This window comes from Podarcis cretensis (assembly GCF_951804945.1).
Source record: "Podarcis cretensis genome assembly, chromosome: 10".
NCBI lineage: Eukaryota > Metazoa > Chordata > Lepidosauria > Squamata > Lacertidae > Podarcis > Podarcis cretensis.
The window spans coordinates 35680611-35691921 of NC_137179.1; the positions used below are offsets into that span (position 1 = coordinate 35680611).

General features: G+C 42.2%; 1 protein-coding gene across 3 annotated transcripts; it reads right to left on the bottom strand.

Annotated features, from left to right (window-relative positions):
• Positions 1 to 827: 827 nt before the first annotated feature.
• SLC25A3 (solute carrier family 25 member 3) lies at positions 828 to 8779 on the bottom strand. 3 transcript variants are annotated; one of them, XM_079991943.1, is made up of 8 exons: positions 8622 to 8779; positions 8283 to 8451; positions 6039 to 6163; positions 3921 to 4100; positions 3640 to 3821; positions 2198 to 2370; positions 1194 to 1304; positions 828 to 1117 (listed from the first exon to the last, which is right to left on the bottom strand). In XM_079991943.1, the coding sequence occupies exons 2-8, from the start codon at positions 8434 to 8436 to the stop codon at positions 957 to 959; spliced, it is 1086 nt and encodes a 361-aa protein (XP_079848069.1). In that variant the 5' UTR covers positions 8437 to 8451; positions 8622 to 8779; the 3' UTR covers positions 828 to 956. The 3 variants fall into 3 exon arrangements, with proteins under 3 accessions (XP_079848069.1, XP_079848070.1, XP_079848068.1); XM_079991944.1 differs by lacking the exon at positions 6039 to 6163 and adding an exon at positions 6320 to 6444; XM_079991942.1 differs by lacking the exon at positions 6039 to 6163 and adding an exon at positions 6320 to 6447.
• Positions 8780 to 11311: the final 2532 nt, after the last annotated feature.

An 11311-nucleotide genomic window follows, 5' to 3' on the forward strand; every position in this document is an offset into this window, starting at 1 on the left:
TGATTACTACCCACAGCTTTTTATTTCGGCCTCTGACCACTCGGAACTCCTTCAGACTGGTCATCCATAGCTATGGCTATGTGTCCCCAGTTTGCAAAAGGGCTCTAAACCACCATATATCCCCATATCTGTTTCACATGCCAATGGACACTCCATAGGGTACTGTGGGCCCTATTTAGCAATGGATTTATAACCAGGTACTGATCTGGAGGGTGGCAACACAAGAACAAGCCTTGTCAATGGTGGCTCCCCACTTGTGGAATGCTCTTCCAGGAAAGGCTTGCCTGACACCATCATTACATAGCTTCAGGCACATTCCTTTTTAACCAGGCCTCCAGCTTTTAACTGCCGCCATTTTGCATGGGTAGGATGTTTTAATAGAGTGTTTGTTTTTGGCTTTAAAATAGTGTAACTTGTTCTTATTTGCCATGGCAAAAAAGCAACAAATAATAACATATCCTTGCTGATAGATATGTCAAGACCTTTCAATAATAATGGCTGCAGCAGTATTAACTGGTCATACATATACTTTGAATACATACGTCTCTCACTGGGTTAGTGATAAACATTTGTAAACATCTTGAGCAAGAACCTGATTACCTAATTTATAGAACTGCCTTCACAGACACTCAAGTGAACCCACGTTAAGGCAAAGCAGTTTGGTAGATCATACTTGTAAAATACTAGAAATTCATTATTTTCTTCTCTGCTTTAACCGACTGTCAGTAGCAACACATGAGGGGTCCTTTTTCAGGAGTAGACCAGACCAGTTCCCTTAGCCGCTATGAAACCATTTTTTCCAACAGGCTGAAAACTAAGGCAAACACTTGTCAATCTAGTACTTTATTTTGACCAACAGCAACAGTGAGGCCTGAGCAAACAAATACTTTATTCTCCTACACTGCCATGTGTATAAAGTTTCATGATGTTATTTAGCCATTCAGTCCATGATCCATCTACTCAGAAAGACCAAGCTTTTTCTTCAGAGATTCTGGCATCTCTGGTGGAGGTGGGCGGGGAAGTCTGAAATAAACTTTCACGGAGTCATAGATGAACCACTGTAGTGCTGTCAGAGTACCAATCATAATAATACGGGCGAACAGACCCTTCCATACACCTGTTGGAACATAACATTATTAGTATCTGGAATTATTCATGCACTTTCACAGTTCAGTATCAGCTTAAATGCTCACCTTTAAATCCCAGCCTCTTCAGTACTTGAGCAGCTGAACTGCCTTTTTCTTTGTTCAACACGGATACCACAGAATCAGCAGGATGTGAAACGATGGCACAGAAGACCCCAGCTGAAAAGCAAGTAGTCACCATTAATTTAAAATATTCATTAATATGTTTATTCATATTGCAGAAAGATCCTATGTCAACAGGAGACTGACTCACAACTGCTATAGGGAGATGAGATCTCCACAACTCATTACATAACATACTTGTATCATTAGATGCCCCTGTCACTTTAAAAGCAGTTAGATAATTCAATAATCCTGCAGGACCTACTAAAGACATTGGGCCAATTGTGTGTGCAACATCCACAAATCTGAATGCGACTTGTGTGATTCAGGGCAGTGGCTTCCTGGTGCTTGTCAAGCAGGTCAGTTTCAAAACAAGCCAATTAAACCATGAAGGCAAAGGACCCCTGACAGTTAAGTCCAGTCGCGAACGACTCGGGTTGCGGCGCTCATCTCACTTTACTAGCCAAGGGAGCCGACGTTTGTCCGCGGTTTTTCCAGGTCATGTGGCCAGAATGACTTAAGCTGCTTCTGGTGAAACCAGAGCAGCGCACAGAAACGCCGTTTACCTTCCCGCCAGAGCGGTACCTATTTATCTACTTGCACTTTGTCGTGATTTCGAACAGCTAGGTTGGCAGGAGCTGAGACTCAACAACAGGAACTCACCCTGCCACGGAGATTCGAACTGCCGACCTTCTGATCGGCAAGACCTAGGCTCAGTGGTTTAGACCACAGCACCACCCGCGTTCCATAAAGCTGGAGTTTATTATACTATTATTTATCATCTGTATGCAAGGGCAAACCAAGATCCTATGAAAGTGAAATAAAATGCTGCTGAAGGCATTTTCATCTGCCTACGTGGGAGAATACAGGGAAGCATGCAAGCCAGACTCTTCTTGGGACTTGCTCATGAATACTAAACTGTTACTATATTCCAAAAAGTATTTCCTTACCTATATAACCTGCTACAAATGTAACAACCAGCTGTTCTCCTTTTGAACATTCGCTCCTTGGTTTCGGGACAACGTACTTGTAAAGCGCTTCCACAGTTCTTTCAAAGCAGGCAAATTTCATCATGGTGTATGGAATCTGCCTCATCCATAATGGAACAACACCTTTGTAGAAACTTCAAAGTAGACAAAAAATTAGAAACCCCATATTTAAGTGCTTCTGATTTGGAATTAATTTGGAAGACACAGGAATTCAAATCAGTTACGCTACCTGAGTGTAACAAATGAATCTCAATGGCAGAGCACATAGTTTTAATACAGTAGGTCCCAGGCTCAAAACCTGGCACTATTAGGCAGAACAGGGAAAGACACCTGTGTGATACCCCAGGAAAGACAGGTGTATGGACCAGGTGTTTTGCCCTAAACAACCATGTCATTTATGCCATGGGTTGGCAAACTAAGGCCCGCGGGCTGGATCCAGCACAACTGCCTTCTGGATCTTCAGGATGCTCTGGGAATCGCCACGTGGATCACCAGCGCACTTTCTTTCCCTCTCCCTCACACGGCAGTAGCACCTCCTCCCTCCCTCCTCATGGTTTCTCCCCGCCCTGCCTAGAGGAGGAAGGGGGCTGGGCTTTGTTGGTGCCAGCAGCAGCACTCGAATGGTCACCATTTTAAGCCGCCCCTCTCCAGAGCTCTTTCGCATGCCGCTCATTGTCCTGCTGCTCGTAAGACACTGGTAAGCAGCCACTGGGACTCGTGATGCTCTTGCATAATCCCCCCCAAAAAATATAGTCGTCGTCCCCCAAGGTCTGAGGGACAGTGGACCGACCCCCTGCTGAAAAGGTTTGCTGACCCCTGATTTATGCACACACAAGAAATACCAATATTAGCAAAGACTGAATTAGGTTTAGTGATTGTGAAAACACAGTTGCATTGCAGTGTTTCTTTCAAACTAGTCAGATCAGAAACAACCTAAACCTCTAGCCTCACTCTTAAAAGAACAATGGGTATATAGTCCCTTTTGTCTTTAATCTTGGAATTGATTGATAAATGTCCACAATCCAGCCAAATCCTGATAGTGGAAAATGACATGTATTGTATTACAGCCATTGCTATCAGAACATAAAAGACCAGAGTGAAGGTATATTATTCTCACATGCCAATGACTCAAGCATCTTTGACTGTACAACCATAAAGTTGTTGATCCCTCTTGGCTGGAACTACTCAAAACCAAAGCTGTAAGCAGAACTCAGCACAAGAGACATCTAACAAAGATGGATCTAAGGGAGCATGTTGGCTCATATTACTTAAGAACTCAGAACTCTGCTCCATGTCTAAAGCAATAATACCCATGATCAAAGCTAAACAGTTAATAAACAAGGAGCTGTGCAGGATCATCAAGCGCCACTTTAGGGCCCTGGTTTAACTGCTGTAATACTTACGCCCAAACACCTTCTTCTGCAAACATTTTTGGAGCAGCTTGCCTCAGTGTATTTGCATACCCAGGCTGTGTCTGAATGCGCACCTTAGCAGCTTCCATTGGAGCCAGAGCAATATCAGCAAAGAACTCTGCACTGGCAGATGCAGCCAAATACAGTGATGTACGCCACAGATATGCATTTTCCTGAAATAAAATTTAACAGACCAGAAAATATGTTCATATGACATTCCTTGGACAAATTCACAATAAAGGGGTGCTGACCTGCAGGATAAATAAACTTACCTCTCCCAACATGTTGCTATACATGATTTTGAAGACTTCATAGAAACCAAATTTGCAGAGCCCTTGCATGGAATATCCAATAAATGTTGGAGCCCATCCTTTTGCCAAACCACGAACACCATCCTCTTTGACAGTAACTGAAAAGCCGTTGAAGATGCTCTTATATTTTTGTGGATCCACCTAAACAAGTTTTGAGAAGTCAGCAGTTAATAATTTTTTTAACCTTTCTCACATTCACAGCAACGACCAATATACTCCAAACATATAGACATTGTACTTAATGATTGTTTTAAAGAGTTTAGGATTTTTACCAAGTGAAGAAGAATGCAGTGAAGAGAAAGATTAAAAATGTTAAAAATGACAAGTCAACTGACAGTGGCAAGATGATTGCAGAACTTCATGAAAGGTTTTGTGGAAGTAATTTTTGAAGGGGGGAAAAAGAGAAAGTTCTGTGACAAGTAGTAAGATAAAGAACAAATATAGGCTGCAAGTATAAGATTCCTGGGTTTTGAAGCAACTTAAATATATATGCATATATAAGATATACGCAACTGGCCAAACCAGCTCTACTCATCAATTTGGAAATTTAATCAAAGACACATCCAGTTCTAACAGTGTATCATTCTACATGATACACTGGAAGCTGTGATGCACCATATAACTAAGTTAATTCTACAACAGAAGAATTGTAATCATCCAATATTGAAATGTTCAATTAAGCAACATATTATAAATGTGCTTCAATTGGGAGAAGGATTTTGAAGGATTAAGGCAGTAGCAAATACGACTTGCATTAAGTGAAAGAAGACGGAATTTGGGGTGAACTGCAAGAATATGTGAAAGCAAAAAGGGACAGTATGAGTATGCAGATATTCAAACTTTAATATCATCAAAACTAACAGCGCATTGGGGTGGGATGAATTGTTACTCTTCATTGTAAGAACACCAGTACTGTCTCAACTGAATAAATGGGTAATTAACAAGTGTCCACATATTAGGGTTTTTGTATTGTTTTAAATGTATTAGCTTTTGTGTTCAACTGTTTCATTATCTTATGTGTAAATGCATCTGAAACGATGGTTTAGGAAGCAATTAATAAATCAATTGTAAAAAGAAGTACTCAGTAAAGTTGTGAATAAATGTTCTGAAAAAGGCTGCAATTTGTTACAGCTATTTAAGGTTTGCCTAGATATGTGCAATCTCAGTAAAAACTGTTCAATATTACAAAAATATTTTATGCAGAAATTGGCAATATGCTATTTTGTAAAAAAAAAAAATTTACTTTATAAGATGTTAATACTCTCTGGTCCTACCTTCCTACCTCATGTCGCCCTCTACTGACTTGTTCCATTTCACCTTTCATCTTACTTCCTGGCCTCTTTCTGACTTCTGCATGAACAGGATTACATTTTCTGTAATGTATATTTGGATCATACACAGCTCAAGCATATTTCCTCAATACTTTTAGCTGCTTTAGAGGAATATAATAGTTGAATCAACTTTGTGAAATAAATATCTAAAATCAAAGCACTCTTTTTAATATATTACAAATATAAGCAAAGGGTTAACTTCAGATTCTTCATTCCACCTAACCAACTTCCTTCTGCCATAAAGCTAGAGGTTGGTTCATTATATGGCTAAAATCCTATGCACGCTTCCTTGGGAGTGATTCCCACTGAACTCAGTGCAACTTCTAAGCTAATTTGCAAAGGATCATACTGTTTCTCATTGACTATATCCTCACATATTTAAGCTTCCGTTGTCAAATGCATGGATCATTATTATCCTTTCTTCAAATTATAACTCCACAACAAAGAAATGACACATGCATGAAGTCATTCAGCCTTTATGCTACATAAAGATTCTGAATGTTTAGTATTCAAATATATTAGGCTCAAATATTTTAGACGTATTTGTACTGGAGGTATACATTTGATAAATCATGGTTTCTGATTAGTCATGAAGCTTTCAAACACAAGTATCTGTCATTACTGCTTATTTGTCAAATGCCAGTTACATGGTTCCTAACTAAATCTGGCTCAATTTAAAATTTGTCCAATTATTTTATCCCAAATGATGGGGGGGGGGGGCGGGATCCATATTTGGCAGCATACAAACCTGGATGCGACACTTCACTAAATCCAAAGGTACCACTGCTGTATGTGTCAGACCACAACTTAGGACCCCACCAAAGCCACAGAGAGCGTAAAACTTGAGAGAGCCATATTCACAACTGTATTCTTCTGCAGCAAAGAAAAGACACACCATGCTGTTAAATAAACTACATGCAACGATATAAAAAACTTTATTTGGGTGAAATCCAAGCCTTGTTTCCTTTTGATTAGTAAGATTTCACACTTTTATCATGCTACGATAACCAACTTGACATGCAATCAAACCTGAATTCGGCATTTAACGAGATCTAAAGGAACCAATGCTGTGTGCGTGGTACCACAGCTAATAATCCCACCAAAGCCACAAAGGATGAAGAATCTGCCAGAGCCATATGCACAGCTATAGTCTTCTGCTTAAAAAGAGATAAGTACAAGTTGACAAACTACAGAGTTTGGCATCTGAAGTTAGCATTAAATTATGTAAGCTCAATCAAGAAATTTCAGTTTTCTCCTAAAACAAGTTTGTCTTCCAAAATTTATGAAGTGGTAGTAGGTAAACTAAAAGCATTTATTCTTTTTACCAAGACTGCCTGAAAACATTCTCAAAGTAATTAAAATGGATCTTAATTCACTTTCAAATAACCATGTTCAAGGACCAGTATCAATATCAACACGTAGGTTGGTATACTACTTGACAAAGATGTCTATGCCAACATGAATGGGATTCAAAATAATATCATAGTTACTGCACGTGTCATAGGAATGACCAAAATATAAGTATTCAAAAGGTACATTCTGCTTAAGGCAACACTTTTTTCCAAGAGATGTGCTGTGCAGGTATTAAAAGCCACATAAATATTAGATAAGGGTAAATGTCCAGCTATGCCACAATAACATATATACAGGATATAAAACAAAAAAATTATTTCAATTAAATTCAACAGAGCTTGATTGTGTTTGCTCATTGTTTTAGGTAACTTACCAGGCCCTGATTTCAGATTGCCTTGTAAGGGCTAAACAAACAAGTAATTTCACAAGTTACTGCTGTGCAATTCTTTACATGGGCATATAAACACTCGCTGGTCAATAGACCTTCACATGATTAACCCAGTATCTTTGTAAGAATATATTGTGAGGATTTATTCATTATAAAAAAATTAAGGCAAGTAAGTACGTATAAGGTACATCTTGGATTCAAAACTATTGCCTCAAAGCTACATGCACCAACCTCTTATCATTCCAGGGTTCTTGTAACATAAAAAGAAACTGCTATAAGGGTCTCCTTTTTTTAATACAAAAAACAAAGCTTAATTGAGTTATATATCATGAATGACAAGTTGGTATGTGCCAACAAAGGATGATGCTTCATGCATCTGACAAAGCAGTGTCTATTCTTTTTGCAGGCCACTACAGCTATGTTCATCTTTTAAATGTGCTACAAAACCCTATTCACTCTTTTTTTCTAATATACAGCTGTCCTATGCAATTAAATAAAGGACAGGTTTAGTAGTAGATATAGTGTCACTGTAAGAAAACAGATATGGCACCAACGGGACGAAGTTGATGGAGAACATTTGTATGGAAGTTTGCTTATTTTCATTCTGAGACTTAAAAATATTGGTTGCTTACATAGGTGCAACATTGTATCAACCTAATAAACCCTTCAAGGTAAACGAGAGTGTGGGAAAACTACTTGGCCTCACCTGCTCCTCCCAGTGTCATTCTAAGCCTGTGACCTTGTCCCCACCAATCCACCCTACTTTAAAAGTGTTACCCACCCGGGGAAGGACCAGGCCGCTGACTAGTTGCCATGGAGACATGCCGTCTTCTACTAGCCTTGGGCTTCTGCGCAGGCAGCATCCTTAAGCCGCTGAGGGCGACCACGCACTAGAAGACAAGATGTCCCCAACCACATGCAAGGCATGGCTAGGCCCGACGCCTTCCAGCCCCAAGGTCGCCGCGGAGCAAGCCTCCTCCGAGGCCTACACAGGCGGGGCTCAAGGCACAGACGAGAATGAGTATTCTGGCCTTTTCCAGTGGGAGGAAACAGAAGGGGCTCAGCCAAGGAGTCACTGTGAGCCAAGCACAAGCCCGGCCTGCATTGACCTTCCATGTCCTCCAAGAGGAACCCAGGGGGCCCGGTAGCTGAAGACCCACCCGAGAGAGAATTCAAAAACCGGGGGGCCCTTCCAGAGAAGGAACCGAGGCAAAGGTCGTGCGCCCCGACCCTCCCAATCCGCCCACTTACCCTCTGCGGAAGCGGCTGCCAGGCTCCGCCGGGTGCACGAAGGCTCCGCGGGTTCGGCCGGGAGTTTCCTTAGGCTGAGTCCGTCCTGCTGCAGCTGCAGCTGCGGGGCGTGGAATGGGTTGAGCCGCACAAGCGGCACTATGGACGAGAACATGGCGGCGGCAGGAAGCTGCGGGAGGAAGAACGAGGGATGTGGTTAAGCAGGAGGCCCCCCCCGCCTCGCCCTGCTTGTGTGTGTGGGGGGGAAACAAAACTGCCCCCCGTCAGCAGCCGGGACTAAACACGCGGCAAAGCTTCGAGAAACGCCACCCCTGCACCCCCTTCCCCTCAGGGACTCACCTTCTAAGATGGCGGAACCCGCTTCCCCTCCGCTCCGCTACTCGGCCGGCGACTGCACTCAAAGGCCGAATATCACCCTTCCTCAATGACTTTGTCCTTCTCTGACGCAAAAGGGCGGAGCGGCGGTCCAAAAAGGCGCGCTGCGATTGGGCGCCGCGGCCCCGCGAGCTTGCGTCACTCCGCCGACGCTCTCGAGAGCCAATCCTGTCATCTTGCCTAGCTCTGCCGCTCTCTGCTCCGCACCCCTCCATTGCCTTGCCTCGCCTTGCCTTGGAGCGGCCGTTAAAATACCGGGAAGCGGGTGGAGGGAGAGCGAATGCGCAACAAGCACCAGACCTTGGAGGGAGCCTGCTAGCTGCACCTTCCTATGACTGGCACCGTCTGGTTTAAACCCTAGAGGCGACCGTGAACTTAGTAGTTGGGTGAAGGAGAAGGAACAAGGTTACCTAGTTGGCAGCGCCCAGTTTGTGCGTGGTGGAAATTTTGTGAAAACTTCTACGTACTGAGATCTGCTCATTGGAGTTTACATTGCTTGTTCCTAGAGTGTTTCAGTGCATTTACGACTGATATCGTTTGAATTTTAATACCACCAATATCATTTTTTAAAATAAATAAATAAATAAATAAAAATAATAATAAATAATACTCCTGTTGCTCAAAAAGATGAAGGCGCGTTGGTCAGTCGACTAACAAAAAACAAGACGTTTTGCAGTAATTTATGTTCTCAGGCTTCTGCCAACCTAGCAGTTCGAAAGCATGTCAAAGTGCAAGTAGATAAATAGGTACCGCTCCGGGGGGAAGGCAAACGGCGTTTCTGTGCACTGCTCTGGTTCGCCAGAAGCGGCTTAGTCATGCTGGCCACATGACCCGGAAGCTGTACGCCAACTCCCTCGGCCAATAAAGCGAGATAAGCGCCGCAACCCCAGAGTTGGCCACGACTGGACCTAATGGTCAGGGGTCCCTTTACCTTTATGTTCTCAGGCACAACAAATATCTTAAAAACAAAATAAAAAAATTCCTTCCAGTAGCACCTTAAAGACCAACTAAGTTAGTTTTTGGTATGAGCTTTCGTGTGCATGCACACTTCTTCAAAACAAAATAAAAAAATTCCTTCCAGTAGCACCTTAAAGACCAACTAAGTTAGTTTTTGGTATGAGCTTTCGTGTGCATGCACACTTCTGGTATCTGAAGAAGTGTGCATGCACATGAAAGCTCATACCAAAAACTAACTTAGTTGGTCTTTAAGGTGCTACTGGAAGGAATTTTTTTATTTTGTTTTGAAGAAGTGTGCATGCACACGAAAGCTCATACCAAAAACTAACTTAGTTGGTCTTTAAGGTGCTACTGGAAGGAATTTTTTTATTTTGTTTTGACTATGGCAGACCATCACGGCTTCCTATCTGTAAATAAATATCTTAGTATAAGGTGGACCAGAGCTTTATCCACAAGAGTGCATGCTATGCAACCAGACTGTAGCTATGAATTGGGTGGTTTAAATGGTAATCTGATTTAGAAAAAAGAAATCTTCAAGTTGTGCTTAACAGGCAAGTGTGTTTCTTCCAAAAGCTTTGGAAAGCAATGGACTACAAAAGGCCATTCCAGGGGGAGAGTATTTGAGGGGTCATAAATCCTGATAGCAGTGTAGTATTCAGAGGTAAGTACTTTGAACTCATCTACCATCTGTCAGCTGCAACCCTTCACCTACAGCATAGATATATTGTTGCAAATCTGGGGTGACAGTTGTGGGGAGGCGAGGGAACCGATAACTGCTAGTTAGGGAATGTTAGAAATTAATAAATGGTAGAATTTTGATAATATTTTAAATAATGAAGAAAAGATGTCAGATGTTAGGAAATGACCTGGGGAGAAAGACCATCATGGTGTAAATGCCAAACAGTGTCCAGTCATTGACCCTCTGCCTGCCCTCTGGGTAAATGGTGTGGAGGGGAAGGTTACAGGAGGTGTGATGTCACACAAGAAAAATGTGTCCTTTTGAAATCTAGAGGTTGCAAGAGAAGAACTCCATGAGCGGCTGTGAAGTCCAGAACCATCTTGGCAGGATGGCACAGTGGCACCGAGATGGCTTGCAGGATGCCTTGGACTCCAATGCTGCACTGCTGTGAATAACAAGCCCCTCTTGAGATGTAATGCTCTGAACTCTCTCCAAAGTAGACCTAGGTGTAAATATGTGTACAATAAGCCATATTTCTTAAAGGCTAGTCTCTGATGTGCTTTGATTTCCTAAAGGAAACATAACCCTGAGCATCTGGAAGCTTGCTACTGCTTAGCAGAGATTGCGAGTGGTATGCAACCTTTGTAAAACTGGTGTCAGTAACAATATATTACAGTATATTATCTTAATATACCAGTCTTTGGTCCTTTTCCCTTCATAGTAGTCTGAAAAGTAGTAACTGGTCCAAGATCACTAAGTAACTGTCTAAAGTTTGGAATTTGAGGTTCTTCAGTCTATGCACTGGGCCAGACTTTCTCTGACCGATTACACTGGTACCTCGGGTTAAGTACTTAATTCGTTCTGGAGGTCCGTACTTAACCTGAAACTGTTCTTAACCTAAAGCACCACTTTAGCTAATGGGGCCTCCTGCTGCCACAGCGCTGCCGGAGCCAGATTTCTGTTCTTATCCTGAAGCAAAGTTCTTAATCCGAGGTACTATTTCTGGGTTAGCAGAGTC